Here is a 26,933-nt window from a genome sequence, read left to right as displayed (position 1 = left end):
ATCTGGAAGAGCTGCATGGGGCAATAGACAAGACCTGGTTAGGAAATGTTGCAGCGATAAAATGAGGAAATTATGATTCCTTATGCAACAATCTCCTGAGTGTAGTGACTGTCGGAATGCATCACATAAGAGTAATAGAAAATTTTCGTTGCAATTAAAGAAAAATTACGCGTCAACGAGCTAGCTTTAACGAGTGCGCTAATGCCAAACGCAGATTTTTTCTTCGAATGAGCGTTGTGGGTGGGGTAAATTAGAGTGAAATTCAAAGTAGTAGGGGACCGAGAACGCAGGGGTCATCAGATGCTAATATATCAGAAAAAAAAGGTTATACATGCCGGTTTTGATGTCTTTCATTAGCCTGTCTTTCTTGCCTTCTCACGCGTAGGTGCGATGGCTGAAGGATTTCCTGCAAAGCCTCGACCTCGACCCGTCAAACGTCCCATCCGACCCGAACTTCGACATCTCGGATCGGATCGTGTTGCTGTCCTTGGTATATGGTCTCCCAACCTTCGTCGAGTTGGGCGTGTTCAAGGAACCTGTACATTCGAGTAACAGCACCTTATACGTACGCAAACTTTTACTGCAGCTCTTTGAAATCAGTTTCGAAATTCTCCTTAGCTCGCCTGCGTCAAAATGTTGGCCTTCGGTGCGGACATGCCATCGGAAGTGAGCTGTACGGCGATTCCTGTCTTCAGATGAACTACGCAACTGTTTTCAATAAGCGGATTTGCATTGAAAATTGTAACACCATTCGCTTCCTACCCGTTACAATATGTACGTTACAATATGTACCCCTTCTACCTGTTTACCCAAACAAAACTGCCGAAGGTCACGTTCGGTTTCTAATTCTGTGTTTTGTAGCCGTCAAAAAAAGGACTGCAGTCACTTTGGCATGATTTTAGGGTGCCACAGTGCGAGCGAAATAGGCATTTCGACGCCATTATTTCGTCAAATGAAGGAAATGGGACCGCGCAAGACTGAAACGTCAAGCACTCTTTCAGTGCGGCCCTTTTTTGGAGAAACGGATAGGGAAATCAGGGTTTTGTTGCGACATTCATATGAGGAAGGTCAACAGCCACTGAAACTAAGGAAAGCGTAAGGGGATTTTTCAGTATTTTTGTAGCCGTCATGGACGGAAAATTAGGAGAGAATGAAAATTAGAAGAGAATGATTATTTGCGTAAAGATAACTCCCCAGAAATTGCGAGAAAAAATATAGACAATCAATGCTATTCATGCGTCACAGTAGGGGTTAACATTAGTGTTTACCCCGGACGGAGCAGCCACTACTATGACGGGGAAAACCCGTTGTCGTAATCGTCGGCGTAGACGGCGTCAGCGAGAAACTCCCAGAGAAGCCGAGGCTTGAGACCAAGGTTGATCGTGCCGACCAACCTAGCCACCTAGGCCACGTCACCTTGTGACGTCAACACAACCTGCGCACCGTATCAGGTGTTAAAGGTGCACTGAAGAGGAATCTGAACTTGTCTTTTTGCCGCGGGAACTCGATCTACACGTTCCGAGCTTTCTTAGAAACTGCGATCTACTGCCCTGTGTGGCCGATTTCCCCAATTAAATCGAATTAACGTCCGGCTCCCGCCTTTTTTTTTTTTGAATTCTGCCTCGTACGGTGGGCGGAGTCGACCAACGCGTGGAGCGCCTTTCACCCAGTCCCGTGGCGGCTTGCCGCTCTGCCATCGGCGGAGTAATACGTAGTAGTCCGTAGTAGCAAATAGACTGCGCGTATTTTCATTTATTCGGGCTTATTTTGCGGCTATATTATCTGCGAAGGAAACTATTTATTCACGGAAACCTAGAAAACAAAATAAAACGAAAGCAAAGCCTCCACGGGACTGGGTGAAAGGCGCTCCACGCGTTGGTCGACTCCGCCCACCGTACGAGGCAGAATTCAAAAAAAAAAGGAGGGAGCCGGACGTTAATTCGTTTTAATTGGGGAAATCGGCCACACAGGGCAATAAGTCACTGTTTCTAAGAATGCTAGGAACGTCTGGATCGAGTTCCCGCGGCAAAAAGACATGTTCAGAATCCTCTTCAGTGCACCTTTAACCTACCCAGCGTATTTTGAGCAAACTGCCCACGATGTGCAGGCGGCATTCAATTCATTACTGGTCTCTAGAGGTTGCTCGGTAAGAACAACCTGGGTCTCACAAGCATACAAACATGCATCCACTTCAACCCTGCCCATTCAGCATCCTCGTCTCGTCTCGCAAGGCGCCGGTGGCGTTATTTGAAACACCCTTGGTCCGGGGGAAATGGTGCATCACTTACCTGCTGCACCACTGCACCAGAAGTGGTATGAGGACTCCCAAAGACCTATCACTGCGAAGTAAAAAATGATCAATTCCATATAGTCATTAACCCTTTAACGCTGTCGCACCATAGACTTAAGAATTAACTCGAACACGTAAAGAGTATGACAAAATCTCGTTTGGTCAGGGATAATCATAATAAAAAGAAGAGTTTTCGATAATTTCTTAACTGTTGCATTTTATTCATGCAACGAGTGGAAGAAGGCGATTTTCGATTTATTATTATAAAATGTCTGCTATTCTTTCACCCCTATCTCATACCAGAAATGACCTCTGGTAGCGTCCACTTCCTGGCTTACCTTAACTTTCTCAAAAGCGACCTTGATAATAACGTCAGCAACATTCCCAGTGACCTCCTATAGATTGATCTTTTTTTTTTGTGTCCTGGTGGAAATCGTGCCGTACCCTTCTCCTCCACTATCAAAAGCTACAATAAAAGAAGATCCCACCGCATATCGCAGATGAGGATACACAAGCCTGACGAAGTGTGGATGCAATACAACTACATCACTCATAGAAGCGACTGGATGTTGGCGGGTTTCTACGCCACCATGCTTCGCCGCTACGACCCTGACATGGCCGCTTCGCTGCTCAGCAGACGCATCGTCGAAGCCGAGAACATCGGTGCGTATATTTATTCGCCCGAAAGGCGGGCGAAATTGCTTAAATGTACACTTAGCCGAAAGCGGTTGTAATACGTTTAACTTTGCCACTTAGCCTTCTTGCGACTAACCTTTTTCTCTGTCACCTTCGAGTCGGTCTCTGAGCGAGTAGTGGTTGCTCCTTAAGGGGCTGTTAGGTTAGGTTAGGTTAGGTTAGGTTAGGTTAGGTTAGGTTAGGTTAGGTTAGGTTAGGTTAGGTTAGGTTAGGTTAGGTTAGGTTAGGTTAGGTTTGATTAGGTAGCATAGATAGGTTAGGTCAATAGGCAGGTTAGATGGGCAGGTAGGTACAGTGTTTGAGTGTGCCTCAACAGCCACGTGGCCTAAATGAGCACGCACTAGGTCAGATACATCAGAATGGTCGTTGCTATGGCGCAGGTTTAGAGGACTAGCACATCCACTGTTTCCGATGTTCCTTTATAGCCGGTCTATAAGAGCGCAACAGTGGTTCTTTGAGGCACTGATGGCTGTCAGCGCGCAGCTATTCTCCCAGAGGTCCAACCCATTCACTATGTTCTTCTGCTAGGTGGAATACTTAGAAATTGGTCTCTGACCTCCTTGAGTAAAGAAAGTACCTTGCTCCAAACACTCTGCCCAAAGCTGCCCTTGCGCCGTTAAAATTGTTCGCGACCGTCACTTTATGTACTTTACTAGTTCTGTGTGAGGCAGTAATGGTTACTTTTGAGAGAGTGGTGGTTATGGCGAAGTAGATGCTCTGCAAAGAACTACCTGACTCAATTAGGTCTGTTCTGTTAAAGTTTGTCTGAGGGAGAATTGTTTCCTCTTTTAGTAACTGATGGTTATAGGATTGCAGTTGCCTCCAAAAGACTGGCATACTTACTATGGACGTTCTTTTGCAGTTACTCTACGGGGAAGTAATGATTGCTCATTAACGGACACAGTCTTCTGCTGCGCATTTATTACCCGAAGAATTGGTAGACTCTATGCAGCTTAAGTTTTTTTTTCCTTCATTTTTTACGAAATAAATGTTGCTCTTTTACGGAGTCACTGATGGTTAATGCAACGTTAGTCCCTAAAGTTCTAGTAGACTCACTGTATACCATGTTGCTTTGTATTTAATTTCCGAAGCACTTAGACTAGCTCTCTGAGGGAGTGGTGCTGGAGACAACGCAAACAATCTCTAAAGGATTAATCCCTGGAATACATTTTACAATCTTTTAACCTCGATTGTACAGCGCTTTTGTCGGGGCGACATAAATTCAACACAGAATAAAATAAAAAAACTCAATTTGCTCCTTCCCCTGGGCTAACAATCTAGGCACTATGACAGAAGCGCGGGTTCGATCCCGGCCGCGGCGGTCAAATTTCTATGGAGGCGAAATTCAAGAGGCCCGGGTACTGTCCGAATTCAGTGCACGTTAAAGAACCCCGGGTGGTCGAAATTTTCTGAGCCCTTCACTACGGCGTCTCTCATAGCCTGAATCGCTTTGGGCCGTTAAACCCTCATAAGCAAACAAAGTATGACACAAGTGCGGTATAACTGCTCATTCATGGCGTTTGTGGAGCATTAGCGTACTCTGAGAAATACACAGGACGGCTACTCCATGACAGCTGACAGTAGTCTCTTCCCCTCGTGTCTTCCAGTGTTCTGCGCTCTAGGAAAGCATTATGGACATCATGATGTAAAGAATTCCACATGTTACCTGCAAGATCAGCAATGAATCCTTGCGACGTCATACCTATGAGAATATTGAAAAAGATGGAGCCAGCTCCCAGCCGATATCGCATGCATCAAAGACTAAGCTCTTTTTCCTAAAGCATTATACGCTTTCCCTCTTTTATGACGTCATATAAGTGTTTTAAGGATTTTTTTTAATATTCCTTAAACGGAGCCATCACATTTATTTTTCTGTAATTCATTGACTTTGCTGTGCAATAAGAAATATGTGTGTTGTAATATGTGGTGTGGTGTTTTTTTTTTCTTTTCATCGCTTTACCATATCATATTCTGTTGCTTGTTAAATACCGCACTTGAACTTGTTGCATTATCACTTGCAGTTTTATGCATATTTTTCATTCTTGTATGTTTATCAATGTCATGTCAGGCTTTCTGATGGTTTATGTTGCTATTGAACTTAATATGGTTACACCGTCTTTACTTATACTACTCCTTGTGCTTGGCGCATGATGGCCCAATTCGCCTATGTGCCATAAAACACAACACGCGCATGTGCATGCGCACGCACGCGCACGCGCACACGCACACGCATTTGTACTATTCTGAGAAGTTGTTTGTCGACAACTTGCTAGTCTTCTAACAAGTCTTCCAGGAAATTTTCTCTTGTCGCAAATTGTTACCGCGTGTCTGTATTCATTTCGTTTGCGCCGCCACGGTGGCTGAGTGGTTATGGTGCTCGGCTGCTGGCCCGAAAGACGCGGGTTCGATCCCGGCCGCGGCGGCAGGAATTTCTTTGGAGGAGAAATTCTAGAGGCCCGTGTACTGTGCGATGTCTGTGCACGTTAAAGAACCCCAGGTGGTCGAAATTTCCGGAGCCCTTCACTACGGCGTCTCTCATAGCCTTAGTCGCTTTGGGACGTTAAACCCTATAAACCAACCAAACCAATCATTTCATTTGCCTCTAATATTTTTCTTTCAACCTCGCTGCCCTGTAAAATGCTTCGTCGATTCAGGGTATTGTAAATAAATAAATATTTATAAATTCTGTTCTAAGTTGTGTTAGGGACTATATATTAGATATATTCAGCGATAAATTTTTCGTTATAATTAACTGGAAACCTATTTTTCTTAATTGTTCGTTACTCAGATTGTTATATTTATGAGACCTCGTTTAACAATCGTTACTAATTGTAATATCTTAGCATTTCAGATTGAAGGATACAAAAAGACACTTTTGATGGCAAGTTCCACAAGGGTGTTTCACAATTATCCTTTTTGTTTTGCTGCAGTGCGACAAGGAATCGAAAGTATCCGGAAAAACAAGGACAAGAAGCTGCGGGCAACTGTCCAAACACTTGGATTCTTCATAAAGAACTACGTTACAGCAGGTACATTGCACTTGCCGTTCATAATCCCTTGATAAGAATTGCATGGTGCGGATGCTTTATTCCTCCTGTGAAAAATAGCTGCACCAAATTTCGCAAGAAAAAGTACATTCTTAAAGAAATGCTCGAGTGGAGCCATGCGCGTTTCGCATCTTTCGGTCTGTTTCCTAAGTCCGACAACGCAGCTATTATTGTGCCGCAGAAGCAGCCTTCATATTTCAGAAAGCTCTGGTTCAGCTTCCCTGAAAGACCTGGTATAGTGTTGTGCTAGAACGTTGCAAAAAACTGGCATGCCGTTGCCAGGTGCCGAGCTTATCGGCGCAGCACAAGGCCACCTCTATGCACAGAGTGCGGCGGCAACACGCCTGAACGCGCCCGGGCCCGGCGTGAATCATCGCGAGGCTTACAGGAAGCAGCCACACTCACCCAAAATTACGCACGGACCATCGGACTGTCTTTCTTCCCAGAGAAATCCGAAGTCTTCCTCATCCGGCCTAAGAACCACCGCTGCCCACGCTCCCCCATTGCCATTGAACTGAATGGTGACCCAGTACCTGAGGTTGGCACCCTCCGTGTATTGGGCCTGCACATCCAAAACGATGGCAAAAACACCGCCACACTCAACAAACTCAAGCAGGTTGTAGGCGCGATATCGCAGCTCATCCGCAGAGTTTCGGGACATCATAAAGGTATGAAGGAGCGCTACCTATGTCGCCTCATTCATGCCTTTGTCCTCACCCGTCCGCTTTACACTACCCCATACTTACAACTATCCAAACATGACATAAACGCTTTGGGTGCTTTGATTCGCAAGGCATTCAAGGTAGCACTTCATCTTCCCCTCAACACACCCACAGACAGATTGCTAGGCCTGGGCCTCCACAACACGATCGGGGAACTGGTGGAGGCCCACCGACAGGCCCAGTACATCAGGCTCACACAAACCTCCACAGGTCGGTATATTCTGGACTCCCTCGGAATCAGAATACCGGCCAACGACCCAACCCTCCTCGCCATCCCACGACCCTTTCACCGGGAGCTCCTCATCAGGCCGCTCCCGAGGAATATGCACCCGTCCCACCATGAGCAGCGCCGCAGAGCCCGTGCGAAGGCACTCCATCGAGCGTACGGCTCCAAGCCGGACGCCGTATGGGTGGACGCTGCCTGCACTGGTGATGAAGCGACAGCAACTGTCGTGGACTCCTCTTTGTCCGCCCTCCTCACACTACCTCTCCCTCCAGACACCTCCCTAGAGGCTACAGCAAGCCGCCATTGCACTTTCTATCACCCGCACGGAAGCCCGGTACATTTTAAGTGACTCTGAAACTGTGATTCTAAATTTTCCTCGAGGCCGAGTCCATTTCCCTGCTTTTGGCATACTGGACTCGCCCGATGCACCCCCACCCCGCCAAGTGGAGCTGATATAGCTGCCTGCGGACTCCGGGAATCCCGGAAACGAGGCCGCCAACCTTTTAGCCCGAGGTTCTTTAAATCGGGCTCAGGTGGCCTCGGATCGGGGATTCGCGAAGGAGCGCATGCACTCATTCAGCGAGCTGACGCAGGCCTACAGAGCCTCACGCCAGCTCTACCCCCCGCCCCACTCCTCCCTAGATAACAAACAAGCAACACTCTGGCGCAGACTACAGACACACTCTCTCCCCTCACCCCTTACCCTAGCCCATTATCATCCATCCTTCCCCACTCCGGCATGTGTTCTATGCCCAGAACCCTTCGCTTCTTCTCTCCACATCCTTTCCCTCTGCCCGGCGGACCATCCCCCGTGGGACCTAGAGAACCTCAAGACCTGGGAGGACTGGGAGACCATGCTGCGCTCGGAGGAAAGGGCCGTGCAAACCATCGCCACCGGCCGGGCCGCCAGTGTTATGGTCCTTAGTAAAATAAACACTTGAGTGCAGTGGGGTCGTGCGGGGACCCTGGGGCGTGCCCTGAATTCCTCTTGAAATAAAGTTTTTCTCTCTCACTGTGATAGTTAGCTGCTTGTTAGGTGTCTGATAGCTGCCTGATATATAGTTCCAAGCGCCTCGCTGCAGCGGAGGAGCACCCGAAGCACTAGTCGGCCATTGTTGTATCAGAGGTACCGACCAAACCCGAGGTATCGTGGTATACCACCGCCGGTATGAAGTGTCCACAGAGATCAAAGGGGTGGCGGAGAGACCGACGTTGCGACCGGGTCACCGCCGTTTGTCACCGAGAGAGCCCGTCTCGAGAAGCCGCTATCGGCCCCCACGCCAAACCTCTGTACTGCTCTGTTGTAAACATTCTATAAAAAAGCCCTTTTCGTTTTCTCCACCGTCATCTTTCTTCAGCTAGCCTGCCCCTACGATGAAGCCGCGCCGACTGCTAGGAAACTCGGCGCACTACCATGATCCCCACGCCATCAAAACTGTGGGGACAACGGTGGGGTGCCCAGTTGCAACAATGGTGACCCTGTTCCTGCTTCTACAATTGTCTATGAGAGATTGTTAAACCGTAGCTTATGAGGACACCGAAATGAGAGGCCTGGAAACTCGGCCGCACTACCATGGTCACCCCACCATGGTCACCCTGGCGTCAATACAGTGGGGACAACGGTGGGCTCCCAATTGCAACACTGGCGACTCTGTTCCCGCTTCTACAATTGTCTGGGAGAGATTAGTAAATCGCAGCTTGGGAACACAGCGGAATGAGAAGCCAGGAAACTCGGCCGCGCTGTGATGATCACCCTGATGTCATAACAGTGGGGTGCCCAGTTGCAAATATGGTGACAATTCCAGCTTCTACATTTCTTTAGGCAAGATTAATAAACCGTACGGAGCTTGTGACCACAGCGGAATGAGAAGCAAGGAAACTCGGCCGCACTGTCATGATCACCCTGATGTCATAACAGTGGGGTGCCCAGTTGCAAATATGGTGACAATTCCAGCTTCTACATTTCTTTAGGCAAGATTAATAAACCGTACGGAGCTTGTGACCACAGCGGAATGAGAAGCAAGGAAACTCGGCCGCACTGTGATGATCACCCTGATGTCATAACAGTGGGGTGCCCAGTTGCAAATATGGTGACAATTCCAGCTTCTACATTTCTTTAGGCAAGATTAATAAACCGTACGGAGCTTGTGACCACAGCGGAATGAGAAGCCAGGAAACTCGGCCGCACTGTGATGATCACCCTGATGTCATAACAGTGGGGTGCCCAGTTGCAAATATGGTGACAATTCCAGCTTCTACATTTCTTTAGGCAAGATTAATAAACCGTACGGAGCTTGTGACCACAGCGGAATGAGAAGCCAGGAAACTCGGCCGCACTGTGATGATCACCCTGATGTCATAACAGTGGGGTGCCCAGTTGCAAATATGGTGACAATTCCAGCTTCTACATTTCTTTAGGCAAGATTAATAAACCGTACGGAGCTTGTGACCACAGCGGAATGAGAAGCCGGGAAACTCGGCCGCACTGTGATGATCACCCTGATGTCATAACAGTGGGGTGCCCAGTTGCAAATATGGTGACAATTCCAGCTTCTACATTTCTTTAGGCAAGATTAATAAACCGTACGGAGCTTGTGACCACAGCGGAATGAGAAGCCAGGAAACTCGGCCGCACTGTGATGATCACCCTGATGTCATAACAGTGGGGTGCCCAGTTGCAAATATGGTGACAATTCCAGCTTCTACATTTCTTTAGGCAAGATTAATAAACCGTACGGAGCTTGTGACCACAGCGGAATGAGAAGCAAGGAAACTCGGCCGCACTGTCATGATCACCCTGACGTTAGAAATAGGGACAACAGTGGTGGAATGCCCATTCGCAACAATAGTGACTCTGTTCCCGCTCCTACAGTTGTCTTTTCTTGTTTCTCTTTCTACTCCCAATATATTCTATTCCTAGGCAAGATAAGTGAGCCGCAGCTTGCGAGGAAAGCAGAACGAGAAGCGGCTGCGCAAGCTTGACCACAGGTCAGGCTTGAAGATATAATCTATGTCCGCCAAAACGCCGCAGATCATAATGCGGGGCTTACGGCGAGGAAATAAAAATGAGTAGGGGGTTAAACTCTGCTAACCCTAGTTAGTAGAGTGTTAGCTCTGGGGCTGATTGGTTTTGGTTTAATTGCAGTTAGCTCATTAACGCTAATTCATTCAGGCTGATAACCAACACAGCGCACTTCCGCTCAAGCTAAGTTTTCCGACGGTATATGACTCGTTGCTAGTACGCAAAGCTTGGTTTTAATTGCAACTAATTAACGCTAATTAATTCGTCGTTAGCTTCGCAGGGCATTTGCACTTCATCTAAGCTTTCCAACGGTATATCAGTAATATGTAGAGCAAAGCTTGGTTTTGATCGCAATTAACGAATTACGCTAATCAATTCGGGCCAGTAATTAGTCGATGTAACTAGAATTTACCAAAGATATGAACGCAAGGTCCAAACTCATGGCTTATCACGTAACATGTACTGCGCTTAGACACAGTCAGAATATAGCGAAATCGACTGAATTCCCCTGTGACCTTGGCTGATCTTGAAGGTCAAAGTACCGGCATGTTTCCGAAGTTGTACCCCGGGTAGTAGAGCTAACGCTCGAAAAAAGAATTTCGAGCTGTGACACGTGTACGGTTGGGCACACTAGAACTTCACGCTTAATTTCTTGTTACAGAGTGTTAAGCGGATGGATTTTTCGTTCTCTATATAAATCCTCCGTTATATAAAGTGTGCCACTGTGTATTTCTGGCTCCACACTCTAAAGCGCCGTGACAAAAATTTTGGGACCACCGTAATTTGTACAAACTTAATTAGCGAAGTTACCTGTCCAATCAGGCAAGCAGTAACCATAATTTCTAAGAGAGTGTTAGGGCCGATAACCATGCTGCTTAATTGGGTGTTTCCGAATCTTCCACGTGTTTGATGTCTTAAAGAAGTCGCAAATGTCAGTGGCTGCAAACTTGAGGTAATTTACTTAAATATTTGCGCGTTTAATGTCATGCCAATGCTTAGCATCAGCTACATAATGCTCACTGACACTTTGTAAAACTGACAAAGTGCTCCACTTGACAAACGGTTATTTCTTTGACGAGGCTATGGCCTATGTTTCTGTGCATGCAGCGAGTCTCCTATCTGAGATACGGTTTGATTATTAATGACTAAGGCATGCGACAACGTGTAGAGTCCACAAAGACTAGCCCCTCTACCCCCCTTCTGGCTGCCTGGCTCAGAGTGTTTTGTGCCAAGTCGCTCCACGGTCCTTATTCTGAACGTGTCTTTTCAGTGGGCTCGTCCACTTCGGTCCCAACCGATTGGCCGAGACTCAGAACGTGGGAGTCAGGGCTATGCAACGTGAGGTTCCTGGCTTCTGGTATTACGTCATATCCGCTGAAAAAGCGCTTCCGCTTGCATCGATAAAGATAACGCAGTTATGAATATTTTATCATTCGTTCTACAAATACCTGTCGTTTATGTTTCCGCGTGCGAAGTAGAAACGAGCGGCTGTGTTTTATTTATAGGGTTTAGGAACTTCGGGAAGGCTAATGCGATCAAAGACGGCGGCTTCAGCCGCTGTGTTGAGCAACATGGTACGTCTTTTTTGTGGGTTTACGCGACTTCCAGTTGAACACAGTTGAACACAGTTGAACACTTAGTCAGCACTTCTCTAATACGGACTCAGAAGAAAGCTGACCGCTTCCGACCACGCGTCTCCTTCAGCCCAATGGGAGAAGGCGATCACGGACCACTCACAAAACACGTTCAAGGCGAGGCATCCTGTCCTGGTGTTGGACAACTCGCCAGCAGTCGTCGCGCTGCTCACGTTCGACTCCAGTCTGGAACGTGGCGACTCCCGACTCCTGCTGGCTTGGAGCCTCCTGCACCGGCTTCTGCCCTTAGCCCATGGCAAGGAAATGAGAAAAACTGCGCACTCCAAGAACAACACCGTCGAAGAGTTCTGCTATCAAAAAGTTTACAGCGTCATGGCACTGGCCGTCTCGAAGCAATATTTCGACAACTGTGTGTATTATTTCGTCTTTTATTTTGGCAGCAATCGTGGACTGGGAAGCATGTAGGTAACCTACAGCTTACAAGGCAGAGAGGAAAAGTACTATAGTAGGATACAGCTTAAAAGAAAACAGCTGCTGTTAACACGGGACCGCGGCCCGCGGCGTCTTGTATTACTTCTCTAGCCAATCGCAACAGCAAAAGAAATCAGCTTTTTAATCTTGCACTTTATTAAACGGTCCTGTTGTCAAAATTCTAAAGCATATAATTTTTTTCTTGTCGTTGCAACCGCGAGGAAAGAGGACCAATACGCTGGCGCACCGTCCATCGAAGCAGTTCTGGTATCTTGAACCAAGGAGCAAAAGTAATGAAACGACACAGTCCCAACACTCAGCCCGCGTGATAGAAAGTGAACACTACCGTCTGTCCCCACCCCGTCTAGTGTATGCGTGTTTCAAAGCATCTTCCCTGCTTGAAATTCAAACAGTTATAGATAAGCTCATAATTAAATAGTTTTTAGGCGCAAAAAACAGGACACATGGGTAGGTGACAGCACGAAGCGCCAACTTCCAACTGAGCCATGCTTCACTGATGTGCGCATTCTGGGCAAAAGCAATGACAATAATGCTAGGGGAGTTGATAGAAGCGTTTTTCATCAAAAAGTAAGGCGACTTGTGCGTAAGCGACACATAAGTTGCATTGTATAACTGTGAAAAGAAATTCCTAGAGTGCGCCTTATCATGTCGTTCCTGAGCTTTAGGTTACCCTCCTGCACATGTGACGACAAGCTGTATAAATACGTTCCATGCATGCAATAAAATCAGTTGGAAGTTGGCGCTTCGTCCTGTCACCTACCTATGTGTCTTGTCTGTTTTTTGCGCCTAAAAAGTATTTAATTATGAACCAAAACCAACTAGCCCAGCAGCAAGTGCTCTTATACAGATAAGCTCTCGTTCTATTCGTTGTCTGAAGATTCGTCGCATTTTGTTGAAGTCGGACCTGACCATAACAGTTTGAAGTGTGTGGACAATTGAGATCTTTCTAGCCAACCAGCTGAGCGCTACTCGTTTTTTCTCCTGATGGCGCATGTTTCACATTGGCGATTCCACAACGGGCGTGCTGTATTTCAGTCGTCCCGCCTAGAGCGCTCTCGTCTGCCGCTCAGCTGGCCCATCGGCTGATCCAGGCCCTTTTGCGAAACTTAAGGAGGTCGGCCTGGATTACGGACCCCGTGCGAACACTGGCCTTGGATAAGGCCGCAGTCTTAGGCCTCGTCGTGGGCTACCCGTGGGAATACACCAACGAGTCCTACTTGGAAGCTACCTTTGGTGAGCTTCAAGCAGCCCTGAACACTACTCGTCCTTTGAACGCTTATGCCCCGTCGCTGCTTAGCCGCATCTGCAGCGACTCCGGGAAAAGTGGCGGTATAGATGCTTCCGTTGTCTCTTCATCGCATTGAACTTCTTAACTACGGTCATTTCGGTTGCAGTCCCTCGCCGCCAGACTACGCTGCTGATGGCTCTAGTGCGCGTGGAATTCATGTGACGAAATTCAGTGCACAGTCTAAGATGAACTCGATAGCTTTTTTCCTTAATAACTATAAATCCTTAAAATCCTTGCAACAGCGACATGATTCTCACTCATGCTTATCTTCCCTGAAAAAAACTAAATATTGACAATAAAGCAGTCCCTAACATGTTCAGGTTCGTTATATGGATTTAACGCCTTTGTGCGTTATATATAGGGTTGTCTGTCACTAAAATTGCGTCACATTTCGACAAGAGTACATAAAACTTAGCATTAAGGAAGCAATGTTTTTTCTGAATGTAGTGTTTTTTTTATTTTCTTTGAGGCTTCCAGATGTGAGAAACTCCTTAGTTCATGCATTTTATATGCGTCCCTAGCCAACCGTATTTCCGGGATACCCTCAAAGTTGACTCGATGTCAGAATGCAATTACTCTTCAGCTTCGCCTGATCGAGAGCTACCACCCTGCGCGTTATTCCCAGGCTTACTTTGTTTGAAGTATGCCAGTTTACAATCCTGCATGGGTCCCTATTCAGTCAAGGTGCGGAAGAGACAATGCTATGATTTGTAATTTTGCTCAACATTGAATAACCTTCTTCTCTTCTTCGTCACCTGTACAATTGTTTTATTTCCATCTCATTCATTTCATTTGCTCAAGAAACTTGACACCGGAAAGGCCTTACAACTGACCAATTTTGGGGAATCTAGAAAATGTAACTAGAGAAATATCGTTGCTTGAACATGTGGGGACGCCTTCGTCCCCTGCGTTCACTTTCCCGCATTGCACCCCACTGTTGTCAGCTGCCCCCGAAAAGCACTCCTCTCGGTTCGGTTACTTCTAACTAACAAGGGAGGGCGCTCGCGTCGCAGCGACACCAGCGCCACGGATGGCGTTTTGCTGCGCGCGCGCGAGGGATAGCTGGCTCTCTTCTCCCCGGGACAGGATAGCGTGTGGACGTTCACGCGCAAAGCTCCGCTCTTGGCCGCGGGCGCCTCGTAGTCGGAACTTGCTCCCGCCACCCCGTCCCGTCTGGCCTCGGAGCTTATCCCTTTGCCCTAGCGTGGGCGAACGTTCGCTCGTAGCCGTGCTGGTGAGTCGGACATCCTAGATTCCTCAGTGTATTTTGTTGCTAGCTGGCGTTATTGTTGCTATAGCAATAAATGTCTTGTTTGTGTCAGCCATTGTGTCGTTCCTTTGCTCCCGTAGAGCACGGCCCGCCGTGGTCGGCGTGCGATCAGTAGCGTACGCGACCACGGGGTGGGGTCAGCGCGGTTTTGAACCATGTCAGCCGCGCTTAAACGGGGAATACGTGTTTATCTCCCCCCATTTAAACCCCACATCTGGCGCCCAACGTGGGGCCTGCTCTTGGAACATTGGACGACAGTCAGTTTGGTTCGAGGAACGCTCTTTGTCCATACTTGACAAGTGGTAGGCCTAGTGTGAATTTTGATCGCTAGGACCTGCGGCATGCTTTCTTGAGTGCGAGGTGTATTGCGCTGCAGCATGTTTGAACTTTTCGACATGCTCAGCATGTTTTTTTGTGAAGTTTTCTTCCTGGAGTTGCTTCAAGAACCACTTGGTCCGCATCGAGGGAGCGCGAGGCCTAGCGCCCGCGGAGTTGCCGAGCCCGAAGCGAGTGAGTACGGAAGCCGCGTGGGTGGTCCGAGTTTTCTGTATATATTTTCTCGCTGTCTCTTTTTCGACTCTGGGAGTCGCGGCTCCGGGAGCCGGGTGGCCTGTGGCCACGGGTGCCGTAACGAGCTCGCTGGTATTGCAGCTCGGCACCGGGCCTTCCGACACCGTCCGATACGGTGGGCGCCGATCGCTCAGAAGCTGCTTTGTGCAGTGAGCGGGGAGGACCACCCCACAAAGCTGATGTCTCCTCGCGGCTGCGCGCACGAAACCCGTTTCGGGTCCTTCTTTTGTTGGGGGTCATCGACCGTCACTATGGTGGTGAGGCCTAAGGCTATTCATAGCTGCCTGCACCTTGTCAAAAGTGACATGACCACCGGACCGTGATGTTGAGAGGGAGCGCACTTTGCTGGCCCACCCGTTTTTTTTTAACCTCGCATGAACCGAGCATTCTCGTTCAACTCAAGAAAGGGCTTTGTTCACTCGAACTTTGCGTTGCACTGCCGCCCGACACGTTTTGCTAGCGAGTTGAGCATTGAGCCACCAGGCCTTTGTGTACGCCGTTTCCCCTCCCGTGACCTACGTTAAAGGCATGCGGAGTGTGTTTTGGCAATCTTTCAGATCCAGCGGAGCCACTGCGGCTTGCTGTCCTGTGCACATCGTCTCGCTGCCGCCTGCTGCGACGGAGCGGCCTGTATCCTGTTCGCCGCATCCATCCGGGGCAGCTGTGGCGAGACCAGACAGCAGCCACCTCTGGCTGCTGTTGCCCTGGCGACTACTGCGGAATCTTGGCCTGCAGTGGTCAACCGGTCCTCCTCTTCGCGGGCCTGCGGGCACATAGTCCGCCGGCCATGCGAGTCGTCCCAGCGGAGACCTTCACGCCGCCTTCGGAATACCGCGGAAGACTGCGTGCACTCTGTCGGCGTGACCTCCGCTGCACGACCTGCCTCAAGTGCATGAAGACCAGGAGACTCCTCCATAGCATGTAACTTGCAGGCGCGTGGGTCTATTTAAGGTTGGGGGGATGTGGGGACGCCTTCGTCCCCTGCGTTCACTTTCCCGCATTGCACCCCACCGTTGTCAGCTGCCCCCGAAAAGCACTCCTCTCGGTTCGGTTACTTCTAACTAACAAGAGAGGGCGCTCGCGTCGCAGCGACACTAGCGCCACGGATGGCGTTTTGCTGCGCGCGCGCGAGGGATAGCTGGCTCTCTTCTCCCCGGGACAGGATAGCGTGTGGACGTTCACGCGCAAAGCTCCGCTCTTGGCCGCGGGCGCCTCGTAGTCGGAACTTGCTCCCGCCACCCCGTCCCGTCTGGCCTCGGAGCTTATCCCTTTGCCCTAGCGTGGGCGAACGTTCGCTCGTAGCCGTGCTGGTGAGTCGGACATCCTAGATTCCTCAGTGTATTTTGTTGCTAGCTGGCGTTATTGTTGCTATAGCAATAAATGCCTTTTTTGTGTCAGCCATTGTGTCGTTCCTTTGTTCCCGTAGAGCACGGCCCGCCGTGGTCGGCGTGCGCTCAGTAGCGTACGCGACCACGGGGTGGGGTCAGCGCGGTTTTGAACCATGTCAGCCGCGCTTAAACGGGGAATACGTGTTTATCTCCCCCCATTTAAACCCCACAAACATGAATGAAAAGTGGAAACGCGCAGATGCCAAAGAGAGTCTTTTAAAAATTGATATGCGAAGGATTGTCTTATGATAGCTTTACCTCGTAAAAGTTCTCGGTTTCAAGCTCTAGAGTGTGTTTTGTGACAAAATGCGACTTAGATGACTTAATGGCACGAAGGATGATTTTTTATGTCCATATATACGTATATGCATGGACATTAAAGAAGAGGTTGATGCCGGATAGCAGCACCGGCTACTACTTTTAAGAAATTGGAAGAAACTGCTTGCACCTGCGGTATGAAGCTTAAGTAACTCGATCTCAAGACAATCTGTAAACACAATTACGAACCAAACAGAATATAGCAACACAATCAAACATAACTAAACGCATTAATGTGTTGCGATAAGCAAGTACAGAGGAACCTACAAATATGAAAGACACATGAACGTTAGAGCGACTTAATCGCAGTCATATGAATATTTTTCCAAAATGATTTTACGTCTGTCATCACAATCCTAATCTAAGTAAAGTTAACGTTAATATTAATGGAGACGCTCAGAAGATACCGATAGATAGCTAGTAGCTCTAACGTCAATTGCGTTTATTGTATGTTAATGCACTGGTAATCTTTAATATGAATAAACAGAAGAAATGAGATTGACAAACGAATGTCTTCGCCTCCTTAAGTTTTGAGCGAATTCTCCATTATGAGAGAGGACATTTAAATAAAAAAAATTCTGGTCACAAAATGAAATAAAACACATGCACAGGTGCCATCGCCCTAGACAGTACAGGTCAGGGCTAACTGGATGTAGGTGGGAGATAATTTTGTTTCGCCGTGAAGAAACCAGGCTGGCGACTCCTTCTACCGATGATGAGCACATTGCACAAGAGAATATTGTTCTTTCGTGCTCACGCAGCTGACTACCCGGATGTTGGCTGGAGTTTCTTGCATCCGTATCTGGAGTCGCTGCGCATCCTGACATATCGCACCATCAGGGGAAATGCTACCGGGAACTTCATGGCTGCTGCTGCCAACGCATACTTCAATTCCCAGGAGAACAGTATCATTATGCTTGCCGGCATACTGCAGCCGCCAGTCTACATCAGGGGCGCTCCACGTGCTTTCAACTACGGAAGTCTCGGCCAGGTACGCGTCGTTCATTTTGTCTGCAACCTGATCTTAAGAGCGACATTGCGGGGACTGCAAATAGGTGTCGAGCATTACCGCAGTTTAAGAGCAACATTCCAGGGACTGCAAATAGGTGTCGAGCATTACCGCAGTTCAAGAGCGACATCGCGGGAACTGCAAATAGGTGCCGAGCATTACCGCAGTTTAAGAGCGACATTGCGGAGACTGCAAATAGGTGTCGAGCATTACCGCAGTTTAAGAACGACATTGCGGGGAGTGCAAATAGGTGTCGAGCATTACCGCAGTTCAAGAGCGACATCGCGGGGACTGCAAATAGGTGTCGAGCATTACCGCAGTTTAAGAGTGGCATTGCGGGGACTGCAAATAGGTGTCGAGCATTACCGCAGTTCAAGAGCGACATCGCGGGGACTGCAAATAGGTGTCGAGCATTACCGCAGTTTAAGAACGACATAGCGGGGACTGCAAATAGGTGTCGAGCATTACCGCAGTAGCGACATCGCGGAGACTGCAAATAGGTGTCGAGCATTACCACAGTTTAAGAACGACATAGCGGGGGCTGCAAATAGGTGTCGAGCATTACCGCAGTTCAAGAGCGACATCGCGGGAACTGCAAATAGGTGCCGAGCATTACCGCAGTTTAAGAGCGACATTGCGGAGACTGCAAATAGGTGTCGAGCATTACCGCAGTTTAAGAACGACATTGCGGGGAGTGCAAATAGGTGTCGAGCATTACCGCAGTTCAAGAGCGACATCGCGGGGACTGCAAATAGGTGTCGAGCATTACCGCAGTTTAAGAGTGGCATTGCGGGGACTGCAAATAGGTGTCGAGCATTACCGCAGTTCAAGAGCGACATCGCGGGGACTGCAAATAGGTGTCGAGCATTACCGCAGTTTAAGAACGACATAGCGGGGACTGCAAATAGGTGTCGAGCATTACCGCAGTAGCGACATCGCGGAGACTGCAAATAGGTGTCGAGCATTACCACAGTTTAAGAACGACATAGCGGGGACTGCAAATAGGTGTCGAGCATTACCGCAGTTCAAGAGCGACATCGCGGGGACTGCAAATAGGTGTCGAGCATTACCGCACTTTAAGAGTGGCATTGCGGGGACTGCAAATAGGTGTCGAGCATTACCGCAGTTTAAGAACGACATAGCGGGGACTGCAAATAGGTGTCGAGCATTACCGCAGTTTAAGAACGACATTGCGGGGAGTGCAAATAGGTGTCGAGCATTACCGCAGTTCAAGAGCGACATCGCGGGGACTGCAAATAGGTGTCGAGCATTACCGCAGTTTAAGAGTGGCATTGCGGGGACTGCAAATAGGTGTCGAGCATTACCGCAGTTTAAGAACGACATAGCGGGGACTGCAAATAGGTGTCGAGCATTACCGCAGTTCAAGAGCGACATCGCGGGGACTGCAAATAGGTGTCGAGCATTACCGCAGTTCAAGAGCGACATCGCGGGGACTGCAAATAGGTGTCGAGCATTACCGCACTTTAAGAGTGGCATTGCGGGGACTGCAAATAGGTGTCGAGCATTACCGCAGTTTAAGAACGACATAGCAGGGACTGCAAATAGGTGTCGAGCATTACCGCAGTTTAAGAACGACATTGCGGGGAGTGCAAATAGGTGTCGAGCATTACCGCAGTTCAAGAGCGATATCGCGGGGACTGCAAATAGGTGTCGAGCATTACCGCAGTTTAAGAGTGGCATTGCGGGGACTGCAAATAGGTGTCGAGCATTACCGCAGTTTAAGAACGACATAGCGGGGACTGCAAATAGGTGTCGAGCATTACCGCAGTTCAAGAGCGACATCGCGGGGACTGCAAATAGGTGTCGAGCATTACCGCATTTTAAGAGTGGCATTGCGGGGACTGCAAATAGGTGTCGAGCATTACCGCAGTTTAAGAACGACATAGCGGGGACTGCAAATAGGTGTCGAGCATTACCGCAGATTAAGAACGACATTGCGGGGAGTGCAAATAGGTGTCGAGCATTACCGCAGTTTAAGAACGACATAGCGGGGACTGCAAATTTGGTGTCGAGCATTACCGCAGTTTAAAAACGACATTGCGGGGAGTGCAAATAGGTGTCGAGCATTACCGAAGTTCAAGAGCGACATCGCGGGGACTGCAAATAGGTGTCGAGCATTACCGCAGTTTAAGAACGACATTGCGAGGAGTGAAAATAGGTGTCGAGCATTACCGCAGTTCAAGAGCGACATCGCGGGGACTGCAAATAGGTGTCGAGCATTACCGCAGTTTAAGAGTGGCATTGCGGGGACTGCAAATAGGTGTCGAGCATTACCGCAGTTCAAGAGCGACATCGCGGGGACTGCAAATAGGTGTCGAGCATTACCGCAGTTTAAGAACGACATCGCGGGGACTGCAAATAGGTGTCGAGCATTACCGCAGTTCAAGAGCGACATCGCGGAGACTGCAAATAGGTGTCGAGCATTACCGCAGTTCAAGAGCGACATCGCGGGGACTGCAAATAGGTGTCGAGCATTACCGCAGTTTAAGAGTGGCATTTCGGGGACTGCAAATAGGTGTCGAGCATTACCGCAGTTTAAGAACGACATAGCGGGGACTGCAAATAGGTGTCGAGCATTACCGCAGTTTAAGAACGACATTGCGGGGAGTGCAAATAGGTGTCGAGCATTACCGCAGTCCAAGAGCGACATCGCGGGGACTGCAAATAGGTGTCGAGCATTACCGCAGTTCAAGAGCGACATCCCGGGGACTGCAAATAGGTGTCGAGCATTACCGCAGTTTAAGAGTGGCATTGCGGGGACTGCAAATAGGTGTCGAGCATTACCGCAGTTTAAGAACGACATAGCGGGGACTGCAAATAGGTGTCGAGCATTACCGCAGTTTAAGAACGACATTGCGGGGAGTGCAAATAGGTGTCGAGTATTACCGCAGTTCAAGAGCGACATCGCGGGGACGGCAGATAGGTGTCGAGCATTACCGCAGTTCAAGAGCGACATCGCGGGGACTGCAAATAGGTGCCGAGCATTACCGCAGTTTAAGAGCGACATCGCGGGGACTGCAAATAGGTGACGAGCATTACCGAAGTTCGATATGATAGGTGTGAAATAACGAAGCATGTTGTTCAGGGAGGAATTAACGAAACAGGTTGTTCAGGGATTAATTAAATTCCAGTCACGGCATGGGCTTGCCCTGCTTGGTAATCCTTTGTCATATTTTACATAGCAACTACGTTGTCACCTTAGAGTCCGTCATTGAAAATAGAAGTTTCAGATCTTCTCGAGCCATCTGGCATGGTCGGCCGTAAGAATAGTGATATATTCTTCTCGAGCCGTGTTTGCTTTCTTTCTGCGACACAACGAAGGAAAGCAAGGCGCAGTATTTACTCCTGTAATGAACGCGCTCGAGCATGGAAAATCCCTCCTCCCCTCCTCCTTAATCTGAGTGTGGAAAAGGTAAAATTTATTTTTCCTCGCATAATAAGAGCACCACATTCTTTCGACGCACAGACTGCTGCTGATGGGAGTGAAGGCTAGCTGGCGCCCTTTTTCGAATGTCGAAACAACCACACCATCTCTCAAACATAGAGGTTTCTATACCTTCATCTATGAGACGAAGAGCCAGTAAGATTATTCCGCGAGCAAACAGGAAACCAGTAGGAAACCAGACTGGTCACGAAGGGTTTCTCTCTTCGATCTGCCGTATAAATGATTGATTGTTGCAAATTCTTACAATTAAGCTTCGTCTCGATGGTGAGCTGTGCTAAAGTGAACTCTAGTTGCTCTCTTTGGACAGCATTACGGGCCAGAACGTCAGTTATACTCGCGGATTCAAGATAAAAGTTCTTGCCTGTACTCATACACGGAAACGGTGTTCTAGAAGAGGAAGGCACCAGGTTCTTGGTAGTGCGATGTCATATTTTACATAGCATCTACGTTGTCGCCTTGGAGTCCATCATTGAAAACAGAAGTTTCAGATCTTCTGTAGCCATCTGGCATGGCCGGCCGTAAGAATAGTGGTATATTGTTCTCGAAAGAACCCCAAGTGGTTGAAATTTCCGGGGCCCTTCACTACGGCGTCCCTCATAGACTGAGCCGCTTTGGGACGTTAAACCCTAATAAACCAAACCAAATCGAAGGCGCCAGGTAATTTGTAGTAAAGTGGCGAAAAGAAGCGAGGGAGAGGAATTAAGTTTTAGATATAAATAGCGTCCCTTTGGCGTTGCTGCTTTTAATTATAAAAAAATTATTAAAACGTTGCAAGAGGAGCATCAAGCGCTCGGTGTCCACCCGAGGTGATGGAAAGCGGGCTGCACCATCAGGTAACGTCTGCCTTGTCAGCGCCTAAGCTCTCCACTAGGGTGCGTGAGTTCATTTTCTGAGTGAATACTGTAATCATACCCCAAGTGCACACCAGCGCTCCTATGAAAAATGTGAAACATGAGGTAAGCGGCACGGCAATATTGAACCCCAGTCATACTACTCAGTGTGTGTTCGGCATTAAGATGCTCAGGATTTTCTGTAATGAAACGAGTGGTAACGGTTAAGGGCTTCCTAAGAGTGAGTAAGAGAACGCTTATTAATGGGATAACATTACAGTTGTCCTCACAGCGAAACCCTGCCAATGTCGAAACTCGCTGATTGGTCGAGGAGAACACGCGACCCTGTGATGGCATCACAACCTGGCCACCAGGCTGTGAACTTTCTGGTTTGTAGACAGAGGCACAGTGAGAATGGAAATCAAAAATAAAAGAAGTGCTTTATTCAAATGTCAGCACCATGACGGCATAGCAGGTAGCTGCTACAGCAGTTACTAGTCCGAATAAGGGGGTTGATCGAACAAAAATTCAAAAGAAACTGACGCAGACACGCATAGAGGTTCCAACTGAAGCTGCGATAGTTGTGAATTTTTTTCCGGATTTTTTTCTTTTACAGTTTATAGGCGTTTTTTTTTTGCTTGATTCTAGTACTTCTATAACATTTCGTTCCACACTAAATAGACGGAGATAAAGTGCAGCTTATTTTGCACCAGTAAAAACTGTTCCCCTACCTCTGAGATACTCAACTTTCCCCTTATCAACAATGTTCGCAGATTGTCGGTCACGAAATAATGCACGGCTTCGACGTCACGGGCATCGCGGTTGACTACCTAGAACGTCCCGTCTACTACGCCGGCACGCCGACGATGCAAACTTACGCGAAGAAAGTGCTCTGCCTTCGAGCCTCGTATCAGAAGGTACGTACAGTCTTTGTCAAAAGTAACCAGGCTGCATGGTTTGCTTCCAGCTCGTACAGTGGAGCCCTTACAGCTTCCCTGAAGCTGGAATGGTCGTTAAGGTAAGGACTTAACCTTCGAACAACTTTCGATCTTTAGGAAACCCACAAGGGCTCCAGTGTACGAACTAGAAGCAAACCATGCAGCCTGGTTACTTTTGACAAAGACGGTACATTGTGGTCGAGCGTAGTGAGCGCCATACCAGCGTGAGTTCGGCCTCATAGGTTCACGAGAATCTACTGAAGCACCGAATATTTATTTATTAATTTCTCATGTACCGTCAATCCATTGGCACGTTTTAACAGCAGGGGCAAATACGCGATATGCTACTCCCGCAATAAAACGAGAAAACTGTTTCACAACAATGTCAGTCAGTTGTGGAAAAATGAAATTAATTAGTCTGCAGCAAAGTTAAACCTTTCCAAGATTCGTGTGCAATACCGCTGAATGTATTTAGGTGCAAAAAACCACCCTTCGAGAACGGTCATAACTGTTATTTTCAAGCAGTGCAGGAAAATAAATATGAAGAACGCAGATTACATATTAGTGCATTAATTAAGGGTAGATATTTCCCACAATATACTGATTTCTTTGAAATATCACTTTTCAGTCCGGCTGCCGTATACCGATACGCTCTCGGAGACTGACTATTAACTTTATGCAAGCCATAGTCGTCTCATCTCAGAAAGCCATCCAATACAAAAATATACGAAATTAATGGTTCCATGCGGTTCTATTTGCGTTCAGTAACCAGGGGATAAAGAATTGATGCAGGGAGGGCTTAAAGGTCAACCTGGAAAGTTCAGATCTAGACGCGAAAAGGAGAGGAAAAGAAAGAAGGGCTTGTAATCCTCACGATGGAAGCAATTATGGCACCTGCAGATATATCCGTTAACACGAGCTGATCCAACCACAATTTTTACATAGGGGCACTCACATCTCTGCATTAAACCATACCAGTTTATGCGTTCCACATAAACGCTGTAAATTAACTCTCTTGGTTCGATATGTTGTGGGAATCTGGCTTTCCGCCGTCGCCTTTGCGCGGCTGTGCCGGCCGCCCGCGTTGTTTCTCCTCTTTCCCTTGCTCCCGCCTCAGGCGGTGGAGAGGCGGCTGGGTGACTTATCACTGTCATTTAGCCACAGCTCCGCCCCGGCTCCCCAAGGGCCTTTGCCATTGGCGCCTTTTGGCGGGAATTCGGGACCCCGCTTTGGGCGGCCGCGCGCCGCGCGACCGTCCGAGCGGGGCCCCGAGAGAGAGATCCCTCCGAGACAGCGTAAGGTGCGTACGTTACTGTTTGTCCGTGCCGGCCTTGCCGTTCGGACCAGTGCTTACTCGAGCTCGCCCGCACGTGTCCTCTGACCTGCAGCGGCTCGAGCCTGTCCAGCGGGGTCCAGCGACCTCTGACAGGCGTACCTTGCGTTGAATGCCCACTCTCTCTCGCAACCGGCCCAACGGTCGACACGAGAGAGAGATCACAGCACTGCCGCGGGGACATTCTCCTGCAGCGGCGTGCTAGCGGTGCGCATTACTCGAGTCGCTTCGTGCGCGCAGCGGAGCTTTGCTCCTCGCGCGCCCCCGGGACGGGGTGACGATTGAGTGTGTGTGTATCTGCTGGAGGACGATGTGAATAAACGTCTCCTTTGTGAACTTGGAGGCCTATTTCTTTGCGGCGAATCGCTCTCCTCCCAGCGGAGGTTGAGTGCGCTGCAACGGTGTCCCAGTGTGTGTGTGGTGACGGCTGATCGGGGCCCTTGGCTCGCGCGAAGCTCGAACCCGCGGTGGGTGGTGGCCTGTGTCCACTTAGGAACCCCACAACTGGCGCCCAACGTGGGGCACGGGATAGCGCGTCAGCTACCTCCCACAATGTGGATCGATTCGGTCTCAACGTGCAATTTGTTAGCCATCGTCAACTCAGTGCGTGAAGCGGCTGTTCCGTGAGCCAGTGTTCCAACACCGCACTGAAGCAAATTCTTGCTTAAACTTCGGAAAGTGCATCCACGCTCTAGTTCGGAATATAAGCATAATGTCTTCTGCGCACGCAGGCGGAATCGGAAGCCCGGGCAAGAACACTGGACGATGTTATAGACTCCGAAGGCTTCGCCGACTTCGCGGGTATCCTCTTGGCGTACGACGCCTACCGCCATCTCCCGGAAAGACTGCGCACTAAGACTGTGCCCTACGTCTTTCTCACCGCCGAGCAGACGTTCTTTGTGGCGCACTGCATAAAGTGGTGTGACTCAGACAAAAGTAAGATGCGAGCAGTCAACAACCGCTACTGGCACAGCCGGTCCCGTTGCATAGTGCCCCTGCAAAACATGCCCGAGTTTGCAGACGCCTTCTACTGCAGGCCTGGTGAAATGATGAACCCCGAGAAAAGGTGCGACTTTTGGTAGCTCTGTGGTGAGGGCGTAATATGAACGTTTGTGATGGCGCCATATTTCAATGTAAGGTCGCCTCCTGTTTGCATGATGATGTTTTTGTACTCTATACCGTAAACTGACCACACCGCACTAACCCTTTTGTACTTTTGATCAATAACCTCGTTTTCTCATTGTTACGCTGGAGACCTTGCCAACTTCTAGTTATTTTAATACTTATATATGTACACATTCTTGTTCTTCTTAAATACTACATTAGTTCATTAGCTACTGTATAATTTGTTCAGTGCTAAAGTGTTTGGATGAGATGTATAACATAATTCCTGCTGCTAAGGTGCGATATTTTGTTCTTGTGCTTGTGAGTATTAGGAACACTCAAATGTGTCGTTCAGGATAATAACTTGCTATGTTTGCTTAGTACATTTAGTTTCAGAATTAAACTCGTAAGATATGACAGCCAATCACCGGACGAATGTGCCAATGGGACGAATGCGAACTTTCGGCGGGAAGTCGCAACCTTGATCACAAGGGACTACAACAGTTGACCTCTACATCGCAAGCGATTCCAAGATCGAAGATGTCCTGCGGGGTGACCTCACAGACATAGATGCCTGAGGGGGCGAAGCAGAAGGTCAAGAACTAGTACTTCAACCTGAGCCTGAAGAAGATTTAGCTTCCTTAGAGCTTCTCTCGGGCCGCATTCGGAACTGCTTAACGCCCATCAACGACAAAAAATTCGGTGTCGATGCCCGCAGCGAGAGCGGCACAATAAATCAGGAATCTCACACTCTCAACTCGTGTTCATCTCTATTGTAGCTACGATTGGTTTTTGGTCAACGGCATCAAACACACAGCCCCAGAGCACTTCTCCATCCTGTACCGGGGCCCCAGTTAACACCCTTGGTGATCTTCGGCAGCGACGGTAACAATTTGACAGCTTCCACGCGCATTCCCGCGCGGCGCCGGCGGGCGTAGAGGGCGGGCGCGGCTCCTCGCGCGGCGGCGGCGGCGAACTATGACGTCATGCGCCGCGCATGCGCACTATCGGTCTCCCAGGCTCACGGCGAAATGCTCGACTGGGTAGCGTAGTGTAGCTCTCGCTACAAAAATCTTTTAAAGTGTTTCCATCAATCGCAACGAACAGTTAAGACTGCCATAGAAAACCAACGGGTCACGGTTTTGACGATAGCAAAACGTTAATAGGAAAAAAAATACAAGACTGCCGTCGGGTGATCTGCGGATATACTGATTGTTGTAGTGAAATCTTACATTGTATGAAAAAATTACGTTCATTAACGTTTTTCCGCTCAAAAATGCTTTCGGCCAGAATTGTTTGGTATGCCCTACTTGTTCCGTATCGCAGAAT

The 26,933-nt window shown here is 48.6% G+C and overlaps 1 protein-coding gene across 1 annotated transcript in view; it reads left to right on the top strand.

Annotated features, from left to right (window-relative positions):
- Nucleotides 1-25,708, top strand: part of LOC149331532 (neprilysin-1-like) — a 32,712-nt gene extending 7,004 nt beyond the window's left edge. The window contains exons 5-12 of the mRNA XM_089557360.1: nucleotides 386-565; nucleotides 2,791-2,953; nucleotides 5,917-6,015; nucleotides 11,708-12,007; nucleotides 13,126-13,323; nucleotides 17,686-17,915; nucleotides 23,003-23,146; nucleotides 25,232-25,708. Of these exons, the coding sequence (XP_089413486.1) occupies nucleotides 386-565; nucleotides 2,791-2,953; nucleotides 5,917-6,015; nucleotides 11,708-12,007; nucleotides 13,126-13,323; nucleotides 17,686-17,915; nucleotides 23,003-23,146; nucleotides 25,232-25,582 (1,665 nt within the window). The 3' untranslated portion in view covers nucleotides 25,583-25,708. The remainder of the gene's footprint in view (nucleotides 1-385; nucleotides 566-2,790; nucleotides 2,954-5,916; nucleotides 6,016-11,707; nucleotides 12,008-13,125; nucleotides 13,324-17,685; nucleotides 17,916-23,002; nucleotides 23,147-25,231) is intronic.
- Nucleotides 25,709-26,933: the final 1,225 nt, after the last annotated feature.

The sequence above is a fragment of the Amblyomma mixtum genome, chromosome 8, assembly GCF_055824585.1.
Source record: "Amblyomma mixtum isolate Tamu chromosome 8, ASM5582458v1, whole genome shotgun sequence".
NCBI lineage: Eukaryota > Metazoa > Arthropoda > Arachnida > Ixodida > Ixodidae > Amblyomma > Amblyomma mixtum.
Note: the sequence above shows the minus strand (reverse complement) of the source record. Positions and strands in the feature narration are given on the sequence as shown.